This window comes from Salminus brasiliensis, chromosome 20 (assembly GCF_030463535.1).
Source record: "Salminus brasiliensis chromosome 20, fSalBra1.hap2, whole genome shotgun sequence".
Classification (NCBI taxonomy): Eukaryota; Metazoa; Chordata; class Actinopteri; order Characiformes; family Bryconidae; genus Salminus; species Salminus brasiliensis.
This window is the reverse complement of record NC_132897.1, coordinates 30,243,207-30,271,136: the sequence shown is the minus strand read 5'-3', so window position 1 is coordinate 30,271,136 and position 27,930 is coordinate 30,243,207. Positions and strand designations below refer to the sequence as shown.

Here is a 27,930-nt window from a genome sequence, read left to right as displayed (position 1 = left end):
CTTAAAATCTGGAACCATGCACATTTAATTGCAGTTCTCTAAAACAAGCAGGTCTTCTTAAATTGTATATACACTGGATTTATATTCAGTGTATATATAATTCAAGAAAACAAAGAACATTTTCAATTAGATCAGGGATTAGTTTCACAGGTCAGGACAAAAAGGTTTAAAATGAAGAGGCTTTGTTTCATATTGTAAAGAGATGGAAATTCTGTGTCAGTGGCCAAACTGCACCCCAGACATTTTCAAGAAGCTCATTAGAATCCCTGTGTCTTGTACATTCCCTTTTAGAATGCATTTTGTTTACTATTTTTAGGATGGGATTTCATGGGACACTTACATGTGTCTAAATCATTGTGTTAATTATTATCTGATCTGATTGTATTCAGCACAAGAAAAGAGCGTCTCTGTTGCTTGACACTCCTCCCCCTCACTAATTATCAAAGCTATGAGGCTATGTATTTAGGGAAAAAGGATAAACTAAGCCCCAAAGATGAGACTTGTTTGAAATTAAGTCAACTTAAGAAAACATGATTGTTTCAGGATAAAGTTTCATATCCCAAACACATTATAGTATTACACATAGATTGCAATACCTGTAAAAATGTATCACATAAAAATAATTATCTTCAGTTTCTATATTAAATGATCAAATTCCTATATTATGTTGAATTATTCACATACTGCAAATAATTAGTTTTGTCTCATCAAATAATTCAGTAGAGTACAAGGTTTAAAAAGACATACCAAAATAATAAAAAATAATAGTTAAATGTTTAACACCATTTACATTTATTGAAAAACTGTAAGATTTATATCAAAACAAGTTCATGCACATAACCATTTCAATTTGCTTTAAGCAAATTTACTGAGTGGAACATCCTGAAAATTACACAACACGGATAGACAGCAACACTGCAAAGTGTCTAGATCTAGATGACACCTAGGTTTTATTTTTTGTTTTTTTGCACTTAAATCCTCATATAACTCACCGAACATTTGTCAGACTTTCACAACAGGTTTTTTTTTTGACAGAATGCAAACATGTATTTAAAGCCAAAGAACAAACACATTGTGGGCAAACTATTTAACATTTAAGTTCAGAAAAATAAAGAAATACTATTATACATATGTTTTCAAAGACATTAACCATTAGTTCAGGATGGAGATGATTCTGATATCTGACACCTCTGGTTTCGGTCCTGTTCCTTAGCATTTATAAACCATTGAAGAAAGCTGTAACCTGTGGGCAAGAAAAAACACAGAATATTCACAGAATACATAATAAAGCTCTGCTAAGTAGTAGGATGTTTTGTGGTGGGTATGGCATTTGGGCAAAATATCATATGCAAACTTTTCTATTCTGCATACAATAACAAATGTCTTATTTTTGCATACTTGTCACACAAAATAAAATTTTTAAATGGCAGCTTCATTTGATTGGATTAAAAGAACATCCAGCATTACCAAATCAGGGCCGGGACACATGCCAATTCTGTCTGTCACATGCCATTTGACTGTTATGAGTCATCATCTTGACTTATATTTATTTATATAAATTCCCCAGTTTACATACACCCAGTCCACTGTATGCTAGGTCGTTTTTCAATATATATGGGTTATTTTTATGTTTGTTTGGTAATTTTGGGTTTGAGCTGCGGACGTGAAAGGGAACATGCATGTAACGTAAAGCCTCCACGTCTTATTACAGCTTTTACCAGTTCTCTTGCGCTTTTTAAAAAAATTATTGTTGTGTGACAAATCACATCTAAAATCCCATCTGTGCTTTAAAAATATCTTTCTCATAAAAAAATCCACACTAATTAAGTTAAAATACACATTTTAGTTATGTCCCTAGGTTTACACTCAGTCCTGTTACCATAACATATTATCCCATCTAAAAAAATTGGAACATTGCACAAGTCACATGTTCAACAGGAAGTTGCATCAGACCATGGGAAGACCAAAAGTAAGATCCCCCCTTTTTTGTTCTGTATATTTGATCTGATCATATTTGATGTAACTATGACTGGAGGAGGTCAATCTCAACATTCTGTCCTGTTGCCTAAATTAATTCTTAGATGATATAGGTTTATTTTTAAAACACACACTTTGGAACAATCACCATCATGTGCTCAGAGTCATCATGGTATTAGCATAGGTGCCATGTAGATATATTTTATGTTCTATGCTAAAAACTCAGTCCTGTCACTTCCAGTCCTGTTACTCTTTATATGAGTGCCAGTAACAGGAGTGAGTAGAGTCATCTGGTTTATTGATTTATTAGTGTGAATATTATTAAAAAAAAAAAATTGTAAGTTTTTTTTTTTTGCAAATTTCTAGTTTACTCCAATAAAATTCTGCTAATCAAGTCACAGAGATAATGTAACAGTTCATTTTAACAACTTCAATGTGTTACTTAATGTGATGCACATGTGTGTTTTAGGCAACATAAATCAAGGGCAGAGAAGAAGATGGAAAAAAACAAAACAAAAGAATCTTTTGAAAAAAGATTCTGTTGAAAAAAAACAAACGTTCATGTTAATTGCTGTTACTTGATTATTTTTTGAAAAAAAAAAAAACAAAACCCAAAAATTAAGATAAACCACTTTTTCCAATTATGTTTGTTCTATCATTTATCCATTTGTTTATTAAATTACATGAAATTACATCAATTTCAGGTTTGGGTCTTCTTGAAAAGATAAAAATGCCATTGCATCTTTTAAAAAAATACAACATGCATTTATAGTGATTTTTTAGTCATAAATATCAATTATTTGAACATGACGTCAACCATTTCTTTAAAAAAACACTTTCATGAGGGGAAAATCAGAGGAATTAGTTGACATACTTTTAAACATTCTTTTTAAATGTCACATCAGTTTTGGTAACAGGACTGAGAAAAATGTAACCATCTTGGCTTAGAAACCTTGTAAAAAAAAACGGCCTGTGATTGACCAATACATATTTTGAATAGTTAAATATATGTGGTGTTAGATTCAGTGTTTAAAAAAGATACAAAATTAAGTTTAATTTTAAAGAGTTACAACACCCATTCGGTGGAATGGCCCTAATACTTTGTTCTTCAGTTTTATTGGATTCCACTAATGTCGTGACATGTCTTATTCTGCAAAAACAATTTGTCAGTTTATTGGCAGCCTTTGCCATTGTGTGGTTTCACATGAAGACTGTAACACCTGAGACCTGTAACACCTTTTTATTCATTAACTTTAAAAAAAAAAACTAACCTGCAAACTATGACATGCTGTTTCGGCTATTTAACATGGTAGAAGGGAATAGTACCTTACTTTTGTAATTATCCCAAAGTAAGATGTATTCCCTGATTTGATGGAATTTTGATGGAAAAAAACAATCAAGGGCAGAGTAACAAATTTGCATCTCAGCATAAATAGTGCAGAATGTTAAAAAATAAGGTCCCTTTAAGGTCCATCTGTTAACTAATGCATGCTTCTTCCACACTACAATTCTACCGCTATTACCTGTAATAAGGTTAATGTTATTTTAATACTTTAGGACGCTATTTCTATTATTCTTATTATGTTTATTTATACTTCAGGAACTTTCTGTCTAATAAAGCAACAATAAGTGTCAAATGTTCTAGAAAGAAAACATAACATTTTTTGTTACTATTATTTTTATTAACTATTCTTTTTTACTATGCTTTTTGAAAGTCTGAGGCTGTACAACTAAGAACTTACAAAAAAAGAACCCAAACATCAGGGCCTTGCTTGCATTGGATAAGTATAGTGCTGAAGATCCCACCATTGGAAATTGACTGGGAGGAAATATCCAGGGGAGTGTTGCAGCAGTAATAAAACACTACTGACCAAGAACAACAGATTTGGCAAAATATTTAGCCAAAAACACCTTGATTACCAGAGCCTTTTAAAGTTACATGACATGATATATATTTTTTGGCATATCACCCACCCCCACATACTTTACCTCTTTAATAAGTCTCGTCTGAACCTCAGGATCTTTCTCAAACTCCAGACTAGCATCCAATACCAACACTGGAAGATTCTTCAAGTGATCAAAATGAATTCTGCAGTGAAGTTAAAAATAAACAAATAAATAAATAAATAAAATGTACATACACATATTATTCATACAATATAGATTGTAAAATAATATATCTGTGCATTTATTAACTTGAAACACAAACAAATTAATTAAGAAGATTAAATAAACTTTAAGGGTGACTACAAATTGCCAATAGATATTCAGCACCAAACACATTCTGGCTGATCAACATTTGGGGGTTAGTGGAAAACTGTGCATTTAATTTTTGACTAAACAAACACTTTTTAGCAGTTCATAAAAAGTAGGAATACTCACTCTGTGGATTTGTTAATAAGCCAGTTGTCATGCTGCATATGCAGTGTATCAAGGTAGTCCAACTGCAAGCCTTGCTCTTCCTCCCTACCTCGACAGCCCAGCCTGTCCAAGCAGGTCTATGGACAAAATCACAGATTTGAATCTAATGTGGAATTCACAAGACAAGTCTGAAAGAATTCTTTTGACGAACATTGGTGTATTAACAAAATATTCTGAGCCTAGATCATGCATACTTGATTTGATTTTAGGGCAGCCATGGCCTGACATGAAGGTCGTCAATTTGATCCTCTGAACCAATAAGGCATGACTGAAATGAACTTGAGCAAGGCATTGAACACCCAAATGCTCTTTGGGCTGCCCACTGCTTCAGGTACCAATGCTCACTAGTGTTTGTTCACTGCACAGATGTGTTGAAGGCGGCAGGCCAAATTCTTGTTTGGTTTGGTTTTTTGGTTTTATTGTGGCAACATAAGATGTGTTCAGGAAAATGGAATATGACTGACATGAAACATTTTTTACTGGAGACTAGGACTGCATTTGCATGTGTATCCTGATTTGCATTGATGAGAGTACCATCACACCTGTGGAGGTGCTCTGAGGTAGATGATCCCTTCCAGATGTACCTTAGGACCAAACTGCTCAACGAGAAAGGAGTGCCAGTCCTGATACACAGTCCATTCTGTTGAATTTATACAGTCCAGCTCAAACATATTCTGAGCAAAAATGTACCTGAAACAAGAACAAATATGATTAAGCAGAAGTAAATTAAATTACAGTAAAAGCAGTAAATGACTAGCTGATTAAAGCAATTACAATACATAATATTGGCATATATCAACATGATTTGGTTAATTATTTAATAAAAAAGGGTGTTGCAAAGTATTGCAAATCCTTCCTTCTCTTCCTCCCATCATCATTTCTGGATGGTTTGTTTGGCATTTGAAAAACAATAGTGAATACACACTCTTAGTGATTAATACTCAATAATACATGGGAATGTTTCCACAGCTGCACAAGAAATATACTAAATACATTGTGGAGCATTGCTGGGAAAGTGTATTGTATTCAACGACAAGAGCGTTAGTGAGGCCAGGGTGCATTTTGCTTGTATTGGACCAACACACAGAAAACAGAAATAAAATCTGGTCTCATTCCACACAGAGAAGGACTGGACAAAACAAGTGGCACACAACTTAATATTTGGTAGCATTAACTATTCTTCTCTTTGTAAACAATAACTGAAATTAATCCCTTTATGTAACCATAACTGGAATTTCAGGCCACTCATCTTCTGCCAACTGCTTCAGGTCTCTATAGGTGACTGCTGAGATGCGCATGCTGCGGAGGACCTGTGACAGGATGACCAGGTATCGTGTCTGTCTACAGCTGATGTGCGGAGAACTCTACACAGAGTTAACCAACAAAAATCCTCAGGATCGGATCACATTCTCAGGATCGGTAGAGTGCTCAGAGAATGTGCAGAACAGCTGGTAGACAGGTCTGTTGTGGAAATAGTCAGGAGCACCAAATTCCTCTGTGTCCACATCGCAAAGAACCTCACATCGGCTCCATAGCCAAGAGGGCCACCTCTACTTCCTGAGGAGACTGAGACTGAGGAAAGCTCATCTTCCCCCTTCTTGTATATGTTTTAAATAGAAGCAATGCCAAAGTCTGCAATTTTCCATTAAAGCTTCTCAGTAAAACTATTTAGGCTAAGAAATATTGTAACGCAAGTAAACTGTAAACCAAATTATGCACCAATATAATCATTTGATATTTTGTCAGTACCATGCAGCCCTTACTCCAGAGCATTGAACCCTTTCTGTGCAATCACCTGTCGCTATAGATGGAGCGTTCATACACCTGCACAGCAGTCTCTGTGGATTGCAGTAAACTGGCGGGTGGAGGCTGCAGCTGGGTACGCAAACGGCTCATGCAAGAGAATGTCTGGAAGGTGTAGGACCAGCGCTTGGGGTCTTGGTACATCATCTTTAGCAGGTTACTGGCCGTTTGCTGGGGAGATCGCACTGGCTGCATGGATAAAATTTTGGAACAATGGCAATGTAATAATACGTTTTGTGAATAAAAGTCTTTAAACGCCTACCTAAACACAATTAAAATATCTACACATGTGCATTCAATAAAGATTATTGGCCTCATTTTCAACACATCTGATCAAGTTTTTGCAGCCTCTGCTTATGCATCATGGGAGGCATTTCTAGTTAAGATTCTTACTTGCGAGGTTGCCGCCTCAATATTCTGCCACTTGCTGACAGGTTCAGGTATGACTTCCCAGTTTTGCCCTGCATTCTTCAATAACTTTGCAAAAGTAGACTTCCCAACCGCTTGAGTTTCCAAAACGTAGGACAGGGAAAGGGGAAGGAAAGAAAAAAATACAGAAGCAACTGTTGACAGTGGATCTTTTAAAATTAATAGTTTAAAATTAGCAGCACTAATATATTTGTAATGCAAAGAAATTAAAAGTACCTACCTATGTTACCTTCAATAGAAACCCTCTTCACATGGCTGATTCCAGCCATTTGGTGCATCACATGACACTGGGACGAGTTCGAAAGCAAACGTCTTGTCAGATGCAGTGTCACTGTTACAGTATTAAAACGCATGATAACACTGCAGACGTTTATATCCCTTCCCTTGATCCGTGACAAACAGGAAACATTAGCTTAACAAGAAACACATTTTACGTAGGGTCATTAAATGTATATAGAACTAAAAGCTACTGTTTGAAGTTGATTCCGCAAAGAGTACAATTTTACATTCTACATTCATCTACATTCTGCGCTGGGATACACCGCCAGTCTCATGGATCATAACAGAAGTCGCATGGCAGTCGCTTTGGAGGTCACGTGCAGCCCTACTCCAACCCCAGCCAACAACCTGAGGACCCTTTTGTGTGTGCCTGATTTAAAATCATACCGGCTCGTACTGTATAGACATAAATACTCGCATAGACATAAATACATGTACACAGGTTTGTGTGTGTGTGTGTGTGTATATATATATATATATATATATATATATATATATATATATATATATATACAGCCATCATTGCGTAACATAGGGCAACAGAGAGGTTTAAATAATACGTAGAAAAATTTCCAATGCTTCTCCTGAAATTGAAGTGTTGATAGTATTAGATATGCAACTTCATTAAAAGTGAAGTCGGAAGTAAAACGAAATTATTTCGCTATGTTGAAAATATAAAAGGTGCATAGCACGAATAAACGAGCAAATTACTACTCTATTACTACTACTGAAACTACCAGAAACCTAGAAACGTATAATCACTGGATGTTTGTGTCAGGGTCCCTGGTATTATTTCACTATCCGGAGTCGGGCATATAAATATGTACCCTGGTTGGCCGTGTCATACAATAAGGTCGCACCGGAAGCAAAGGGGTTCCGAATTTGGGTGGATACGGCAGCACACTGGATTTTACCTTCAAAATAAAAGCACAGTACCATTTATACTAGATTTACATTCATGACATTTAGCTGACGCTCTTATGTAGAGACGTACGTTTGAGGTGTATGTTACTATGGAACACCGTTACAAAAACATCCCGAGGACGCTGTTTGCCCTAGCGTCTATGAAGTATACTCAGGCACCAGTGTAGCTATCTATGTGTAAGCGAAGGAAAGCCAACTAAAAAGTGGGGCCTGCAAGAATGTTTCAGCCCTTCCTTCATTCAGCAACTATACATGACCTACAGATAAATTAAACATGCATCTGTATAAATGTAGCTATAAAATTTAGTAGCTAATCGTCAATCGTTTCAAAATGCATTCAAAGTCTAAACAGTACTGCCCATGACAATACAGTAGAAAACACTGTAGAATTACGTGGAAAATAGTATTATAGTGGAAGATGTTATTTATTACTGAAACTGAATGATCTAAAACAAAACATGCAATATTTGTAGATTCTAACTGCAACCTAGCAGCCATTCCAGAACCACCTATCAACACAATTCAGGAAAAGCACGGAATTGCCTACAGGGGGCGCATTTTCGGCAACATTTTCGAAGTCAATATCTGATTTCAGAGTAATGCAATGTGGAAGGAAAACATCCCCTTTTGCGCACTGTAGTATTTTACAAAGACAATAAGCAGCGAAAGAGTGCAAGAAAGCACTTTATTTAACAACTGCATGAAAAAATGAAAAAGAAGGTACATTGATACTTAAGGCACAAAGTTCGGCTCATATTTAGTTCCAGATTAAATGCAATCTGTTACCAGTTCAAGTACTAGAAGATAAGAACATGAATTACTTTGTTAAATTGCTAAATAAAATGGAAAATAACCCAGAAAACTTGCATTAGTTCATTGCTGAATTTGATGCTATGCTAGCTTATCCTTCTTTATTTATATATAATTCAAAAAGTCCTGATCGTGGCAAAATGTTCCTTAAATATCAAACCGGGCTGGGTTTTCCAAAAGCATCACTCTGATGACAGAGTGAGCATTACACTGAACACCAATTAAGAATATTTTAATACTAAAATGCTTTAGAACAAAAGCCCTGGCTAGATTTAATCATTTCAGACAATGTAAGCCAACAGAAAAAAAGCATGTAAAGCTGTCCAGCACTTAAAGACGGATACAAAAAGGGAAAGATGTTCCCTGTATAAAAATATAACTAGGCATTGGAGCCAAACAGTACATTTTAGCCCTTTTTGAAACCATACACCTTCTATGTTTACTTACTCTCAAACTTGACATGTATGCTACCATAACAGCATATACATTTAGAACAATTTAACTGTATTAAAACCTTTGCGGCCTTGCGATACTGACACAAATAAAGCTGATCCTAAAATTTAAAACTGTTTTTCCACTGGCCTAGAGTACACAGCTGGGTTTGCAGGAACTGCAAATACAGTAATGATATAAGCAGAGTAAATTGAAATAACCAACATAAATACAATTTTGACATCTAATCTTGAAGAAACAACTGCATTCTATATAGCATTTTTGCATTAATACACAATACTTTGGTTCTGTCAAAATGACAAAACAAAAAGAAAACAAAAACAAAAAGTGTGCAAACACCAGCCACTGGTGATATATGAGGCAGGGCAAACTAAAAACTACTTTAATGCGAGGAAAATAAGTAGACTGTAACTGATATGAAAATGAAGTACTGAGTATGAGTATAATATTCGAACATTCAAGGAAACATTGACCTAAGAGCAAAATATCAATTTTATTCAAATAAAATTGTGTGTCTACTGAGTACTAAGTATTTTACAGACTAGCAATAATCTGTACTTACAGTGAAATGTGCAATCACAGTTAATATCAGTTTTTGACATTAAAACAACTTCATTACAATTTAAAAACTGAAGCAATATAAAAAGGTCGCTTGTATGAAATTGATCATGTATTAATACAAAAAATGGGCGGAGTTTCAAAAAATATTTCTAAACTTATCTTCATCCACACATGGTCATCAAATATCGCTCACGAGGCGCCCAAACAGTAAAGATCAACAAAAGCAGTAAATGTACATTCAGTATATGAATACTATCAAGACATTTAATTGTGTAAACATATATGTGTGTGTGTGTGTGTGTATATATATATATATATATATGTATATATATACATATACACACACACACACACACACATACATACATACACACACACACACATATATAAACAATGTCTCAATTACTTAACAATTCTAAAAATCTTTTTTAGCCAATATAAAGAAACTTTACTCTTAAAGTGTACTGATTGTAGCATTAAAATATCCTCTGTGAGCTCAGTGAGAACGTTTAAGACACCAAGATGAGACATAATGCACTGCCCCCACCCCCCAAAAGGGAAAAAAAGAAAAAAAAAAGAAAAGGAATAAAGACAAAACTGATGGTTGACAAAAGTGCTTGAAGGCACTAATGGATGATTCAGTGATGGGTTTTTATCTGTCCTTGGTGCCCAGCTTGTCAATAAGGTCCTGCAGGGGAGCCAGCTCTCTGCGGTCAATCAGGTTAAATTCCTAACATTAAGAGACATTGACCAGTCATGATTTTTGTTTGACATACTTAAAATGATTAACTTTTACCTTTTGCAAAAAATTGATTGAATGTCACCCATTCAGATGCTTATGAACGCCATCATCTCACCTGCACAAAGAAGATGAAATGTTTGAAGGAAGTGTTGAGATGAGCCTCTTCCTGCAGCTGCATGACAGAATCAAAGTGCTGGTGGTAAATATGAGCATAGACTCTGAACAGGCGTTTCAGAATGGTCTTTGCCACTGACATGAAGTTTTTTGGGAAAGGCACACCTGGAATGGAGGGGGGAAACATTTTATCACAATATGCATGTGGGTGTATTGTACTGCACAATGGACCAACAAATTAATGTAATTACAGATAAATGCAAACAACAGATTTCATGGCTGTTGGACAATGCCCCCTATGGTGGGTGCATGTTTTTTTTTTTGTTTTGTTTTTTTGAGGCGCCACTGGGGACCAGGTAATCTCTAAAATGAACACCTTCTGTTGCCTAATACAGTCCATGCCACAACTTATTTCAAACCTCATCTGATCCAAGGGTGGTTGGCACCGCAAACCATCACAGACTAATGGATGTCTGATTTTCATGAGTTTATAAACCATACTGGTCAAAAACAAAATGGAAAAAGGCTTAGAATGTCACTTTCCATGCAAAGAATGACAGTTTACCTTTTTTAAAATAAATTATTTACAAAAATGAACATTGATATTCAGATATCAAGGTTCATATGGCTCGGCTCCAGGCTATTAATTTGTTGGTTTGATGCCTGGGCTCGGCAAGCTGTTGGGCCCGTAAGCAAGGCCCTTCACCCTCTCTGCTCCCTGGGCATCGCAGCAATGGCTGTGTGCGTTTGCTCACTTGTGTGTGTGTGTGTGTGTGTGTGTGTGTGTGTGTGTGTGTTCACCACACAGATAGATTAAAAATTCCATCTGTGTCTGACATAAATCTGAACATGGTTGTCTTGTCTTATTATGTGTAAGCAATAATCATCCTTCCTACAAAACTCCATCAGAATGAAAACAATGCAAACCAATCTTTGAAGGGAAGATGGTTTCATCATCCAACTGATCTTGAACCCAAGTCATCAGATAGTCGATGTATTTTGGAGCAGAACATTTGATTGGTTTCTTTATATTGGTGCCATCAGCCCAGTGATACTCATACCTGTTGAAACATAATACACAACTTTGGGGTGTTTGGACACAATTCTCTTACATATTTATTTTTGCCTAAATAAATAATATTATGAAACAGCAAAAGTTTTTTGTATCAAGGCACTCAAGAGTCAAAAACAAAACTTTACCTGGGCCCTGCAGACATAACAGAGCAGCTGGCCTCAGTGCAGAATTCAGTAATGGTGCCATAGAGCATGTTGATCTGATTAAAGAAGTCCACAGCTTTCATTTATATAAAAAAAGCAAACAAACAAAAATGGCATTAGCTGACAGAGCCAACAAAAACAGAGTTTTCCAAAATAACGAGAATTAACAAAAAATAGGACTATTTAATTAGATTACTCTAATGATGCATGACATGAAAAAGTTCTTAATTTTAAAGCATTAAAATTCCAATACTTGTGTCTCTTAATGACTACATCTTAATCGTGCGGACATACACACTCACTATTGACAGCTATCCATTCGTTAAGGTCCTCTCCCTCTGGTAACATTACAGCAGCTCGAAGGTTGCCACTTCCCAAAGTGGCTTCAGCATGCTTCAAGAGCTCATACTGATGAGAGCCCTCTGGAATGTTCTTCTTTGGCTTGAATGTCTTTGAAGACCGACTTCCACTAAAGTAAAAGGAAAAAGCATGTATGCATGGTTCAAGTGTGAACACTGATGCCTTTGCATTAAACACTGCCACTGCTCACCTAGACAATTTATCTTGCATCAGTGTCACATAACTTGATTTTTATAACAGAACGCTTTTATACTTCATGCTTATCAACTCTACAGTCTTTTAATTAAGGTCCCATTGAATATATGGGGAAACATTCTTCAGGCGCTACTCTAAACTAGACAAAAAAAGGGTTGCATTAATGGCAGCATTACTGTTGTGACAAATGGTAAGTGATTAAAACACACAGCAATACTGGTTGACACAACTAGTTCAGTAATAGACACTGTAATACTGATGGAAACACTGCTGTGCTACGAATTTAGATATATGATAAAAACAGGAACCAGTAGTTATTCAGTCATATTTTTTGTCCAGAAAACAGGAACCAGTCATTACGCAGTCATACCATCTCATCTGCATGAGGTGGTATGATTGAATAATGAAATGATTCCTGTTTTCAAGTAAAAAAATATAACATTAATTTCTAATAACGTGACAAAGATTTTGTAGCACACTAAAGAACATTGCGAGAAAACATAGCGTGAATACAGCATAACGTCCAAAACACATTTCAAGAAACAAAAACACTGCTTTACACAATTCGTACAAACATTAAATGTGGCTAGTTGTTGTTGTCACTGTACATTGTCCTCGACATATAGCTAGCTACAACGTCTAGAGAGTTCAAAGAGACGCAAGGTGCAGCCTTGTTTCGTTATTCTAATTTATACTGACTATCTAGTGCTAGCTAGCTAGCTAGCTAACTAACTAGCCACCGTTCTCGCTACCTACATTAGCTAGCTAGCTAGCTAGCCAACTCGGTTTACTCCTTAGTTCTAGCTACAAACATTAAATAAAACACAAAACTATTAAATAATCTTGTTATTTACCCACTTAAGTTGCATTAAACAGTTGTCCAACTCACTGGTAAACTAACTATAAACACAGTCTACTTACAATAAGAAACTCATTTCCGTTAACTTTGCTTCAACTTCAAGTAACGTCGTCAGCTAAGGTATTTGCCAGGGAGAACAAAGTTTGGGCCGATCGGATCTAAAGTATTCACCAAAACGTTAATTAAGGCATTAAACCGACGTTTTAAAATGAATTTGTCGAAGTTTCAAAACCCTAAAGACGACCAACTTGAAAGCCCCTTGAAACAGGAAGTGTTTGTATCACGACGTAGACCAGAAGGAAACGCAACGTAACCCATGAACTGTATAGAGGACACAGTAAATAATTTAAAAATTACTATCACACATATAGATGCAAAATGTAGATGTAATTATTTTTTCAAGGTCTAGAAGGTGGGGATAGTCTTGCTTAACCCTGATGCAGGTAGTAAGAAAACTAAGCTTATTTCACTATACAAAAAAGCAATTCTATTATATATGTTAAAAGTATGTACCGTACATGAGAAATATACTAGTCTCTATCATGCAATGCCTGCAATAATATGTTAATAATAATGTATGTATGTTGTATGGTTAATGCGTTAACACAAATTGTGTGCTATTAAGTCAGAACTTTGTCATATTCAGTATGTTTCTATAACGGCAACTTTGCTACGTACAAAATGTCTTGGTCAGTAAATTATTTAATTTTGCTTAAAATTATTTAATCTGTTTGGCAATGCCATCATACTATCTAAACGTTTTATAGTTGTATAGATATGTATAAATGACAACAATAAACACACACCACTAAATTTGTGTTATTTTACGTTTCAGAGTGGTTTGATGTGAACTGGTGCATTGTGGAGAAACGTTATCACTTAAGATTCCATTACAACATTGTTATTGGGAACCATATGTTGAAATGCACTACACATATTTATAGACATTTTATTTACTTTTTTTTTTTTTTTACCAAAATGATCGAAAAATGTCTATTAGACATTAGACATCATATTCCTAGCCATTTCATGCAATGGCGCTCTGTGAGATGGCTTTTAGATGCGTTTAAAGCGTTGGTCATTTTCGTCTTATCACCAACGCGTTAACGACTAGGTAAGTTCCTCTAGAATTTCCCGACAAACCAATTAAATAATGTTTTAAAATCTTAAACATTAGACTATGCAGAAATTATTACGTTAATTATAAACGACCTGATGTTCTACGTCTTCACTGTCAAGTGTAATTATTTTAAAAAGGACCGACGCACTAAAGGAACATTTAAAGAAAAGTGGTTAATGGCCAGCGTCCGAGAAAAAAAAGACACGCTCTGAAATTCTGGCATTGTTCATCGTGGACGCCAGTGGGCGGAACCCTGTGATGTAATCCATCCCATGCAGTGACGTACACGCCGCAGGTTAAAACGGCGTACTCCCGCCCGGTTGCTCTGACCGAGGAAGGTGCCTGGCTCTCAAGCCTCAATCCGTCACGGCACTGTTCTGGGTCCATTTTATTTACTTACATGTTTATTTATTTTATACATATATCCCTATTTATGGCTATATATTAAATCTGACGTCACATAAGTTAAATCATGGCCACGCTGAGAACGCTGCGGAAGCTGTGCCAACATGCCCACCATCAAACATGCAGTCTTCATCTGTCGGCGTTAAGGTATGTGCCCTTCCTACTAATAGCTTAACAAAGTGAAGGTCGTGTGTCTGATAAGACAGTGCGCCGTTTGTATCCTATATAGCTAGTTACAGAGAAAGCGTCGTTTAGCTTACAGCTGCTCTGACAAAGCCGACTTAGCTGTCATGATTTTATGTATTTGCGAAGTAGAAATTCGAATTGGAATTTTCAACCATAACAAACCCTGCTGAATATAAAATGTCTTCAAACAAAAGTTAGTCAAATGCTGTTCCGTGTTTTGTTGTTGACGTTATGTAACAAATGTATTTTAAAAGCCTGCTAATAGTGTTGACGGCACCGTGCGCCCTCCCGCGGTTTGCCGGTAGACATCACTCACTTGTGGCTGATGAAATCCTCCAGAATGCTTGCAATGAGGCAGCCTACAGCTCAGAAGTGGCAAGCTACAAAATTGTGTGTGTGTGACCTGTTCACTCTCTGTAATTAGCTACGTGGCTTTTTAAACTTAAGCACGCGTTGGTTCTTATTGAAAGCACGCAGTCCCCTGCTGTCACATCGTCTTTGATTTGGACTGACTGGCAAAAGTCCATTGGGCGCTAGGACTACATGTTATAACCTCGTGGTTTATGCACATGACTTTGTTGCTATGTAATTAAAAACAAAACGTCCTTCGTTAAGACACGACACGTTGTAACGTTGCATTGTTTTCTGGTATTTACAAAGCAATCCTGAGTTGGATCACTTAGCTTACGTCGTATTTAGGATTTCTAACCCAGTTCTTACTTGTAAAGAAGGATCTCACTTTTTTATTATGGTTAAAAGTATTTTCTCCAGAGGTGAATCCTAATATGTAAATGAAACAGGAGACACTCAACTGTACACTTATAGGATGTAATATGTAGGAGAGTTATTTTCATTTTATACACTTTGGCTAGAAAATGAGATTCCAGGTTTAAAAAAAAGTCTCTGCTCAAGTTCTCATGAGGCCATAGAAGATTAATGACTCTTGCAGGAGGTTGACACTTGGCAGTGCTGCCCTCAAGCAAGTGAATTGCTCAAGTGATTCAGAAAAAACTGATGAGTCTATAGATCATAATAAGAAATGCATTTTACTGCTGACTGTTTTTGTAAAGGTCTCACAGTGTGAGCTTTTGCAGTAACTTGCAGAAGGGTTTTAAGAACCCCCTATATCTGTTTGACAAGGCCTTCATGACAACAAAAGCCCACTTGGAATTTATTCTCTACCACTGAGAGAACTATTATATGCTGCCTACATCAAAAGGCCTCTTACATCATGCCAATTGGCTCATTACTTTTCAGTGTGGCCTCTTATGTAAGCAAAGTCTCATTCAAAACAGTTAACAATCTGAAACTGTGATATCCAATCATAACCTATGCACCCCCTGCACAAGCTGGAAGGCTTTGGCTTGAAGGCTTTGGCTTGAAAGCTGTCATTCCAAGAAGTCTGTATGTTCAGAATGTAACATGCAACCACCACAGCTATGTTTAGGCCACCTCCATGTTCAGGGAGACCTAGTTTGAGTTACCTTCACCTTCCCCAGTTTCCTTTTTTGAGTGGCGTGAGCGTGACTGTTAACATTTACCAATGATTGTCAATGATCTGACAGTTATACGTCGATTTGATTTGCTGCAAGAAATGGCTGACTGTATTTTAAACTTTAAAATAGAAGGGCTGAATTTAGAGATTTATTAGGGCAGTCATAATTGATTTATTTTGATTACTAGATTTTTAAAATTGAACCTCAGTGATAAGTGAGTATAGGACATTTTCAGTTGGTTACTTAATTACTAATAACATGAAAGCCTCAGTTGTGGGTAACCAAATATAGCTCTCTAACCATAGGTTTTTAACTCCTCTATTCTTAGACAAGATGCTGTGGTTATCTCAGGAAGAAAGATGGCCCGTCAGATCCGTGAAGAGGCACATGCTGATGTAGAAGAGTGGGTTTCTGCTGGCAACCGGCGGCCCCACCTGAGTGTGGTGCTAGTAGGCGACAACCCTGCCAGCCATTCATATGTGCTGAACAAGACCCGTGCTGCTGCTGATGTTGGTAAGATCAGAAACTTAACTTGTACACTTATTTGTGAACTGGAACATTGTTCATTGTCCACTACTTTCTCAGTTTGACTTTGTTTAATGATGAGAAATTTTGAAGTTTTGAAGGAGAGATGGGTAAAGTAAACATGCTCCAGCAAATGCCTTGTTACTTCTATAAAATGATAACTTGAGTGGAAGTAAAAGTAAACTACCAAAATTAACTAGCTACCTGAGGAGTAGAACAGACAGCATAATTCAGTGAACAATTTTTTTTTCGTAGCTTGTTAGTAATCCAAACTCCAAACAAAGCCTATCTATTTTGAGGAATGGTGAACCTTTTCTTTGCTCTCCTTTCCTGTGCTGAAATCTATTTTGAGTGTGCACATGACTTGGGTTCACACACTGGTACATGCACACACAGACACACAGGGAAATTGGATAAGGGAGTTCTGCTGCTGCTGGCCCTTACTGATAAGTTATGTCTTGCATCTCTCCCCCACCCCCCACTTTTTATTTCTCTCTCAACTAGGACTGCACAATATGGATACAATACTAGTATTGTGATTGGATTGTTATACTGTGTATGAGACATTGCTTCTTCACCAGTGCATTTAAATACAATGTTCAGTATATTCAATATTTTACAATGTTACATAAATTGCAAAATATTAAATATACTAAACAGTGCATTATTGAATAAATAATAAGTAGTAATGTTGCATGTTTTAATGAAAATAATGTACTGTTAGTAGATATGAGTATCTTCGACTCAATTGGTCAGACACCCAACACAGCAGTATTAAGTATTAAAGTATTAAGTTCTACATGTAATATTTAATACCTGGCAGCACCCCTGCTCACACTTTGATTGGTTTAGTTCCCTCTTGGCAAATTGCAGCCTATTGCAAAGGTCAGTATCATGATAGCTGTTTACAAAATATAAACCATATATTACAACTTCTAACATGTTTTCGTAGATGTATGTTTTTCCCCTCATTGTATCCTATGTACATTGTTTACACTGCAAGGCTCTTTTTCCCAAAATTACATTTCACAGCATTGATTGAACTGAGATTAATATTGTCAAAACGGTGGTTGTTTGCGTTTCTGATTTATTTGTGTGTGTGTGTAGGGATCAGTAGTGAGACCATATTAAAACCATCTTCAACCTCTGAGGAAGAGCTGCTGGAGCTGATTGACAAACTCAACTCTGACCACAGAGTAGATGGTCTGCTGGTACAGCTGCCATTGCCTGGTAAGTGAATCCTGTAAAGTGTTCCTTTACATATTTGCATATTGCTATCACCAATTTTTACATTAAATCAAGTAATCAGAATTTTATATCAGTCCAAGATAAAGACTTGAGTGAGGAAAAATGTCATGTTTATTAATATAGTCCTTTTAACAGCAGCTGTTGTCAAAGTAGCTTTACAGAGATGTGTGCTTTTGGTAGTAATCACTTTGCTTTTTTTTTTTTTTTACAATTTGCAGGTCGGTCATATATTGTCATATCATGGTGTTTGTATTAATCCATGTATGCATGATTTGTAATCCAGTTACAACTGTTTTGTTTGAAGTTAAGAGACAAGGATATCTTGACTTTGACTCAAGACTGGACCCATGCTTGTTATTCTGACCAGAATCAATGTTTTAAAAGCCTTTGACCCTCTCCCTTTCTCACATGCAGAACACATTGATGAACGGCGTATATGTAACGCAGTCTGCCCAGATAAAGACGTGGATGGCTTCCATGTGGTCAATGTTGGTCGTATGTGCTTGGACCAGTCCACTATGTTACCTGCCACGCCTTGGGGAGTGTGGGAAATCATTAAACGCACAGGTTTGGCGTTACTTACTAATATCAATTAATGATGGTCCAGCCAAGCTGTTACTGTTTTGTTTTTGTTTTTTCTTTTTCCATTGCAAATGTCATAGCAAAAGTTGTACTGTTTAGACTGCATCTATACCTAAAAAATCCATTTATATGCAACTAATTTGGCCTGAGGTAACCTGTTTATTTTAGTGTGTGCGTTTTCTACCAATTTTGACTACCTAGGTCTCACATACAAGTCTAAAAACTAGTTGTTCTCTCATTTCATAGGTATTCCCACACTGGGTAAAAACGTATTGGTAGCTGGTCGGTCTAAAAATGTGGGTATGCCCATTGCTATGCTGCTACACACAGATGGAAGACATGAAAGGCCAGGAGGTAAGTCAGATTCATTTATAGATCTAAGGACAATTAAATGTCAGGCAGAAGGTTAAATGCTACTTTGTAAATCTTTTCAATTATATTGTTCATATTTAATTCATCTTTTTAATGCAGAAAAATAAATGTTTTCTCATTGTTTTCTCTGCACGTTTGCTTTTCTTTGTTTAGGCGATGCCACAGTAACCATTTCTCATCGTTATACTCCTAAAGAACAACTTCGCCAGCACACACAAATCGCTGACATCGTTGTTGCGGCTGCAGGTGCCAATTCTGCTACTTTCTCTAGTATTAACAGTATTTTTTGTGAAAAATGTATTTAGTTCAAACTGATGAACAAATTATCTAGTAGCCTTAATTAAGAAAAAGTTCTACAATTATTCATGTATTCCTCAACAAGAATGTAACAGTATATTCTGTGGCCGGTTGTTTTGTAATTTGTGTATTTCACACACCGTTGCTTTGTGTCCTGACATTGCAGTTGTCTTTTGCAAATTTCTCTGATCTTGCTATATCTGACCTTTCATGCAGGTATTCCCAACCTCATCACTGCAGATATGATAAAGGAAGGCGCAGCTGTCATTGACGTGGGCATCAACAGAATACAAGATCCACTGACTGGAAAAAACAAACTTGTTGGTGATGTGGACTTTGAAGGTAAATGGGGAAAGAAAGCTACAATCTAAATGACCATCTTTTGATCAGTCAGCATACCCATCTTTATGCTTTTTTAATGTTAAGCTGGCTGCAGTAATCCAAACATACAGAACATAACCACCCAATTTTAAATTTAATTTTTTAAGTATAGTATTATATAGTACAAAATCCTTGTACATTTTAAAGTCTCTGCAATACTATAGCCTTATTTTTTATAACCTTTGTGGATTATTGCTTTTACAAAATGCTGATAAACAGCTGAAATGTTGCTGCTCCTAGACCTTTGCACTTCAGAGTAAGCAACTTAAAGGTGACCAGGGCAGCACTAGCATAACAGAATATTGCTAAACTGACTTTTTGGAGCATTTTCATACTGTGCCAAATCAAAAATCTCAATTCTTCTGCAAAAATATGGCATTATATGCCATGCAAAGGTTAGCAATTTGTATTTGTACTGTTGGCTCTGTATTCCACCACAATGGAGTTTAAACGGTTAATTCGATATTGCTGTTAAACCTTTTTATATTAAAGCTGAAAGTCAGTTCAGTCACATCTTGCTTCATTTTAAATCAGTTGATGTTGCACAGTGATGGTGTACAGACACATTCAGTATCAGTCTGAGGGCACATTGTATTAACTTTAGGCAAAATCTCAAGTTTAATTTAATTCAAAAAGGTAAACAGTAATTTTATATTAATGAAATTACAAAAATGCTCAGGTTCAGGATGGCTTGATGGGCACCTTTAAATTAATATGCTTTGATGCAGCACTCTGCGAACAGACAGACTTTTAGGCAGGAACCTTTGGATTACTCCCTGTGAAGATCATAATCTTCTGGTCTTCAGACACACTGTATATACTGTTTGAATAATAATTTAATAATTCAGCATGAAAAAATTTTCATAAACTATAAACCATACTGCTAAAAAAGTCACATGTAATGAACATGAAATGACACTTAACCTTAATTAATTAAACTATGAACAAAAACTTCATGGTATTTAGACTTAACTTCACCTGTGAGCTTTAATGTGTTCTCTGATTTTTTTTGTTTTGTTTTGTTTTTTTTTTGTCTTCATTCTGTATTTGTGTAAACACAGTTTAACGTTATGTATTTAAAACTGAATCTCTCACCTCCCTTTAGGTGTGCGGAAGAAGGCCAGTTTCATCACTCCAGTCCCAGGGGGCGTTGGACCCATGACTGTTGCCATGTTAATGAAAAACACCATTAAGGCAGCAAAAAACCTTCTTTTGACCCCTCCAGAGCGAGTGCGCATGGTAGCATCCTCCTAATGCCCTCGGCCGCCCTCTCCCAAAGTTTCACATTCCATACCCCCAACCTACTTTGGGAGGATCTCCCAGATGGGACTGCAATAGCTTTAAGTCCTATTTTTGGATACCACACTCCTTTTTGTAGCTTACAGCTCACAGCACAGCATAGGTCAACTCAGTTCTATGAAATGAATGATTTGGAAATGAGTTTTGGCAAAGTGAATGTATTACTTTTCTGCATTCACGCATACAGAACGAAAATGACAAGCTTTGTATAATGTATCTAGATAATGTGCCTCAAAAAATATTATATAAATAATACATTGTACTGCTTACAGAACAAAGATTCCTAAGTTCTGATGTCACCGTTTGTTTGTCAGCTTCTGTTTTATGCTTTGATAGCCTTTTTTGAGAGAAAGCTGTTTCTCAGTCAATTCAAATGCAAGCATATTTATTTATTTTTGAGAGTAACTGTAATGCTGTTTTGCTGTGCACAGAGATTCACATTAATAATAGTATTCAGCCTGTTCTTTTATAAATAAATGTTAAGAACTTGCGCTCATTTATCTGCGCAAGTTAATACATGTACACAAATTGGGCAACCAGGTGGCCATGACAGGTCAATACACTGAGTCAGCATGGCAGGTGATTTAGATCAAAGTTATCCTCCGTGACCTCTCAATGACTGACCCAACAGGCTTTCTCAGAGGGTCCTCGCTTCATTGTGGCTAAAATACTGTTCACTCAGTGCACCTAAAAAAAACATAATGGTGTTTTGTGAAATAACTAATATTCCCTTCTGTTTTAAGAGTATAACAAGAAAGGGTGATTTGTGGAGAAGTTGTTTAAGGGGTGTGAAAGGACTTTTTGCTGCATGAATGAGAATGGGGATTAATGCACACAGGTCAGATTTCTGTATGAGGAAAAGCTTTAAGTTTACATTGCAAATGCTTTTGTATGTGTAGTCTAAATAAACAACAGTATTCAAATTAAATGTGTGGGGCTTTTGTGTGTGGGGGGGGGTCCTTTCTTTCTTTCTTCACATGTTGTGAAAACAAAAGAGCCTATACTTGTATATTTTTTATTTATATATATATATATATATATATATATATATATATATATATATATATATATATATATATATATATATGTATATGTAATGCAGAACAATTTGACAAGCCCAGAAATCTTTAGCAAGCCATTAGTAAGGTTTGCTTTGCATCCATTTTTGGGAATTTTGTTTGTTTGCAAATATAGCTATGGTGACAGTAGTCTTGTCCATCCCCTGTGTCCGCATTGTTGACAGTTGTGGGACCTGTGTGTGGAAATGCATCAAACAGGACTATCGTTCTCCGTTTACACACTACCGGCTATTTCAACTGCCAGGTAGGACAGTGTTACAGTTAAACAAATTGTAACTTGTCTTTTTAAACTAGATAAAAAGAAACCCAGCATTATGGATTTGGGGGTTTTGTTGCTTATTTCTTGTTGTACCAGACGTGGTACTAAACCGTGAGGTCCAAATTGTGGTGTTAATCGAACTGTTACCTTTGTGTACCGTTACACCCCTTATGCATATGCATATATACACCTCTAACAATTTATTAAAATGCCTGTTAATACCAGGTAGGGCCTCCTTCTGGTTCATGTTGACATAATTGTGTCACACAGTTCCTGCAGATATTTCAGGAGCACTTTTATGCTGCAGATCTTGAGGTCTACCACATCCCTAAGTGTTTTATTGGATTCAAATCAAGTCATCCACTGAACAACACTGAAACCACTGTCATGTTCATGAAACCAGTTTGAGATGACTTTTCCTTTGTGACAAGGTGCATTTTCCTACAACACTTAGTCTTGTGGCATTCAAGCAATAACTGAGATTAACAGGTCCAAAGTGTGCCAAGAACACATTCCCCACACCCCCCATTACACAAGTTCCACCAACCTGGATCGTTGCTACATAATAGGTTGGGTCCATGGATTCATGCTGTGGGTGCTAAATTCTGACCCTACCCTACATGCACGTCTCAGCAGAAAAAGATTCCTCAGACCTGGTTTTTCTTTAACCGTCCAATTGTGGTAAAAAGTCTACTGCAGCCTTAGCTTTTCGTTCTTGGTTGACAGAAGTGAAGACCTTCTGCCGTTGTAGTCCATCCAACTGAAGGTCGTTTTTCTGCTCACCACAAAAGTACTTAGTGGTTTTCAGAGTTAGTATTTCTGTCTGATCGAAACAGTCTCCCCATTCTTTGTTGACCTCTGTGATCAAAAAGGCGTTCCCGCGTGCAGATCTTATTTACTAATTTATGAGAACTTAAAAGACTCCCAGATCTCAAAGTTTGTTCAAACTGAACTGTACTCCATACAGTAGGCGGCAGCACGGGCGCTCAGTTCACTTTAATGTGCTAACAGAACAAGAACCAATGAAAACAAACTGGCCAAAGTTTTTTTTTCTCGTAATTTTGGGGAAATAAACGGAAACTGGCCGTTGTTTCTAAACACAGAACTCGGTAGGTAACTAATTGTTTATATAAATTATATATCATGAAGCATTGATTTCAAAAAGGTTAGCCTCATAGCTAGTTAGCGAGCTAATATCTCAGTAGTCCTTTATGCGTTTTCAGTGCCTGTTAGCTAGCTAGGTAACTCGAGCTAGCCTGAGGTCGTTCACTCATTTTACCATAAGGAAGAAGAAACGCGTTAGTATGTCCCAAATATGTGTTTAATTGTGAAGTCAGTAAAGCACGGATATTTTAGTTCGGTGTGTCGGCGAGGTTGCTAATATTAGCAACCTCGCCGGCTAGCTTACTGACGTTGACTTTATCTAACCTCGTCATACGTAGCTAGCTAGCTAGCTATATAGCTATGTAAGGGCTTGTGTTCCAATTCAGTTGTTGCAGCAACGGCATCAAAATCCTTAGCTAGGGAAGTAAGGTTGTGTTGTTTATTTGCTCGTTTACTTACACATTATGTTAATGATAAGTAAGGTAACGTGTTTACATAAGGGCGAAGAGAATGGGAGTAGTGTAATAGATGTTCGGGTCCATAATGGTGTGGTCGCACAACAAACAAAGAAAGGGCGATAGTTGTACTCCAAGGTAAAGAAAATGTCTAAAGTTGAGAATGTTGTGCCAAAATTGTTTGGCATTAAAATTGGTATCAGAAGTGTCTAATGAGCAGTAGGACCATGTGTCCATTTGTCCCATTTTACATACTTTGTTATATGTGATCACATAGCACTTTGTAAGTCGCACTGGATAATAGCGTCTGCTAAATGCCGTAAATGTAAATGTGATCTGTAAGCATGCCCCCGTGTATTGGTTCGAAACAGTCAGTAAACAGCAACATGAACTGTATCTACTACCTTGCATTGTCATATTTGAAAACATCCGGGTTACAGATGTCCACCTGTATATCCCTTTATTGTTCCGTCTGTCTGTCTGTCTATCTACTTTTGTTTGTGTTACACTGACAAACACACACACACACAAAATGATACACATTACTACCTGCACACCCCTGCACGGACCATCTGACCCCACTCCTTAATAATTCTTAGTCGTTTTCTTTCATAACTATCTGACTTTGTAATAAAAATGTTTGTTCTCCAAAGGAAGGGGGGTTGGCAAGGGCAAAAAATAAATACATACATATTTATATCAAACAAACAAGGAGCTAATGACTAATGTCTATTTGAATCATGATCGAATCCTTTTGGGATTTTCAGTGCAATGTTTGGGTATATGAGTGGTGGTGTTTTTTTTTAAGGCGTTTGGAATCTGGTGTTCTATAGGGTGCCATTTGGGATTTACACTTTGTAAATGCTTTGGTTTAGATGGGGCGTAGCCGGTCTCGCAGCAGGTCTCATGAAAAGAGATCCGCAAGTAGGCAAGGACGAGGGCGAAGATCAGAAAAGAAGCGCCGGAAATCTAGCTCTTCATCTTCAAGCTCTAGCAGTGCTAGTCCAAGCCCTCATTTGTCTAACAAAAGCATGAGTACAGGTAGGACATTTCTTTGTGTTTTTTTTTTTTTTTTGGGGGGGGGGGGGGGTTGTTTTAAGGTAGCTCTTAAACTGACAGTCAAACATTACAGTTTGCTAAAATGATAAGTCAATATCTCATTATTGGATTAACATATAAACCGAGCTTCCTCCTGATTCCTGAAATGTAAACTTCATGTTTTACATAAATTAACTAATCTGCTCCATCAACAAAGCTTTTTACTCATAGCTCATAATGACATTGTTCTTTCAGTGTTTTCCCTGCAAGATACATTTTCTTTACATTAAATGCAAATAACAAGTGTCCTCACTAGTGTACTTCATTGGGGTACCGAAGTGATTTATGAAGCAAATAAAGACTGGTGTTATGACAGTGCATATAGTCTTTTGTTTTAAAGAGACAAATGATCAGCTGTACCTGGGGTAAGTGATTAATCACGTGAATTCATTTTTGTTCATTGATTTTAATTTCTTAAAATGTATTATTTTTTTTAATTTATCTGCCTTTTCTGGAATAATTACCTTTTGAATTGAAGTCCAACCACTACTAGAACTCAGTAATGCTCTAGAATGAATGCAATCAAAACCAGTGTGGTTAGCTAAGCTGAAAGTGAATGTTTTTGGGAAACCTTTGGTAATGCATTAAACAAGCCTTTCAAACACTTTAGTACAATAGGGGTGGCTAAAAGTACAAATTCTACTTATGTATTTTACTTATTGTATTTGTGTTTAGACTGGAAAACAAAGAGGAAAAAGCCAAAAAGGAGGAGTTCGTCCTCGTCGTCATCATCGTCGTCAAGCAGCTCTTCATCTTCCTCCACTTCATCCAGCGAAGAAGAGGCCAAAAAGAAGAGAAAGCACAGGAAAGCCAAAAAGCGACTGAAGAAAATGAAAGCAAAGGAAAAGAAGAAAAAGAAAAAGGAGAAAAAACGATTGAAGAAAATAAAGAAATTAGCAACTAGAGCTGAGAAAGCAGCGAATAAAGCCCCACTGATGATTCCTGTTCCAGTATCGGTCCACGTAGAAAAAACACAGTCCTACTTGGAGACCTGGCAAAATGATGATGCTACCGAACCTGGTCCAGGCGGGTAAACCCTTGCTTGCTGAAATATCTCAACTATATTTAGAATGTAAATGCCTGGAACTGTTATTTCCCCCCCCCATTGGTCTTTAAATGAAAGAGAAAGTGTAGTTTGTGCATACAGATGCTTACATACTTATAGACCATTTTAACAGGTACACCTAACATAATTTTTCAGGCCCCTCTAGCCCATTCACCATTCAATGGAAAGCAATCAACCTCGGACCACTTCGTATCAGATATTATTTGGGCAGTGGAACATAGTGATGACATTAATGTGTGTGGGGTGCTGGTCAAATATTGCTGGGGACACTTCTGGATTGTTAATGGTGGTCAGAAACTGAACACAGATACCAGAGAAAGTTTAATAGTTTGCATGAAAAAAAAGATATATATACACTCACTGATTATAATCTTCTGCTCTGTAATGTCTGTATACATAACAGAACATTATATTACAGTCTTTCATGTGGAATTAAAACTGAAATTGTTAATTTCAGTGATGACTGATGAGCAGAAGGCCAGTTTTTCTACGAAGAGACCTCTGACAAAGGAGGAATATGAAGCCAGACAGAGTGTCATCCGCCGGGTCATTGACCCTGAGACAGGGCGGACCAGGTGTGTTGCCTTATATTGTCTTATTTTACTTTGTAATAGATAAGTAAATTGACTTATTGGATTAATTGTAAAATGTATTGATTTATTCACAGGCTCATAAGGGGAGATGGAGAGGTTTTGGAAGAGATTGTCAGCAAAGAGCGGCACAAAGACATCAATAAGGTTTTTTGTTTTGGTTGATGTTTGCAAAAATGATTCAAACAATACCACCACAAGCATTATTACTGTAGTACTTATGGTGTTATTTTGTGATCCCTCTTGACAAGATTCGATATGACCTTCCCTGTGAGAATGTGTATGTAACTTTTTTTTTTTTTTCCCCCCCCTACAAACAGCAATCCACCAAGGGAGATGGTTTGGCATTCCAAAAGAGACTAGGAATCAACAGGTAGAGGAACAACAGATTATACAGACATGGCCCTGAACCCTGAGGAATCCGAAAGCACAATCATTACCGTCCTACATATGATAGTTGTCCTTTAATACTAGGAATTCACCTAAAATGTTTAATCTAATCTTGTTTTGTATGAGGGGTTGGCACACAATGATTAATTGGCATTAAGAGATCATAAATAATTATGCAGTCTTTATTTGGCATCTGTTAGCACGAGTCACACATTCAAATGTCTTAATTCTTTTTACGGTTAATTTAACTGGATTATTTAATAATTCAGGTTATAGTTTTGTATGATTTCTTTATGCTACATGTAGTAGACATAAAGCAATGCAATAATTCAAAATTATTCTGTAAATAAGTGTGTGTTTGTGTATCTAAAATCAAATCAGTGTCATACATCCTTTCCTAAAGAATTTAACTATTGAGATATGCACTTCTGATCTACAGATCTAAAGTGTTTTTGGCTATATGCAAGCGAGCAGTAAATCTTTTTAAAAGAACCAAATTATATTTTGAGATACTGCGCAATAAAATGCATACTCAAACATTAGATCAGACAAAATGTCAGTGGACTTGATTTTTTTACAAATGCACCATCACTGTCCCTTTTGTAAGCCTGTTCCTTTTTTGTAGTTTTCTCTGTACCATTAAAACACAACATCGAAAGTTGGTTACTGAGACAAAGAACATTTTGTTGGGATCATTGTTGTTCATGTTTCTGTAAGTAAAAAAGTAAATGAATACTTGGAGTTTGTGCCTAAAATGTGATTGGATTTCAGGGAAAGAGGCACTTTGGTTTAAGACTACCGGACCTGGCACTATTAGGTCCTAAAATAGATAT

At 36.6% G+C, this 27,930-nt stretch overlaps 4 protein-coding genes across 5 annotated transcripts; 2 read left to right on the top strand and 2 right to left on the bottom strand.

Moving 5' to 3' along the window:
* Positions 1–785: 785 nt before the first annotated feature.
* dguok (deoxyguanosine kinase) lies at positions 786–7,296 on the bottom strand. The gene is made up of 7 exons (XM_072664486.1): positions 6,851–7,296; positions 6,595–6,704; positions 6,194–6,390; positions 4,941–5,088; positions 4,360–4,475; positions 3,967–4,066; positions 786–1,243 (listed from the first exon to the last, which is right to left on the bottom strand). Exons 1-7 carry the CDS (start codon positions 6,981–6,983, stop codon positions 1,217–1,219), a joined length of 831 nt encoding a protein of 276 aa, XP_072520587.1. The 5' UTR covers positions 6,984–7,296; the 3' UTR covers positions 786–1,216.
* A 1,208-nt stretch (positions 7,297–8,504) lies between these two features.
* mob1a (MOB kinase activator 1A) lies at positions 8,505–13,420 on the bottom strand. The gene is made up of 6 exons (XM_072664845.1): positions 13,208–13,420; positions 12,034–12,200; positions 11,714–11,807; positions 11,441–11,574; positions 10,515–10,678; positions 8,505–10,387 (listed from the first exon to the last, which is right to left on the bottom strand). The coding sequence occupies exons 1-6, from the start codon at positions 13,219–13,221 to the stop codon at positions 10,310–10,312; spliced, it is 651 nt and encodes a 216-aa protein (XP_072520946.1). The 5' UTR covers positions 13,222–13,420; the 3' UTR covers positions 8,505–10,309.
* A 1,132-nt stretch (positions 13,421–14,552) lies between these two features.
* mthfd2 (methylenetetrahydrofolate dehydrogenase (NADP+ dependent) 2, methenyltetrahydrofolate cyclohydrolase) lies at positions 14,553–21,984 on the top strand. Its single transcript, XM_072664532.1, has 8 exons — positions 14,553–14,817; positions 16,681–16,865; positions 17,985–18,107; positions 18,540–18,692; positions 18,954–19,061; positions 19,233–19,325; positions 19,593–19,718; positions 20,863–21,984. Exons 1-8 carry the CDS (start codon positions 14,738–14,740, stop codon positions 21,009–21,011), a joined length of 1,017 nt encoding a protein of 338 aa, XP_072520633.1. The 5' UTR covers positions 14,553–14,737; the 3' UTR covers positions 21,012–21,984.
* Positions 21,985–23,372: 1,388 nt separating this feature from the next.
* Positions 23,373–27,776, top strand: arl6ip4 (ADP-ribosylation factor-like 6 interacting protein 4). 2 transcript variants are annotated; one of them, XM_072664562.1, is made up of 6 exons: positions 23,373–23,503; positions 24,829–24,994; positions 25,727–26,077; positions 26,575–26,692; positions 26,785–26,854; positions 27,028–27,776. In XM_072664562.1, exons 2-6 carry the CDS (start codon positions 24,829–24,831, stop codon positions 27,082–27,084), a joined length of 762 nt encoding a protein of 253 aa, XP_072520663.1. In that variant the 5' UTR covers positions 23,373–23,503; the 3' UTR covers positions 27,085–27,776. The 2 variants fall into 2 exon arrangements, with proteins under 2 accessions (XP_072520663.1, XP_072520664.1); XM_072664563.1 differs by lacking the exon at positions 23,373–23,503 and adding an exon at positions 23,814–24,091.
* Positions 27,777–27,930: the final 154 nt, after the last annotated feature.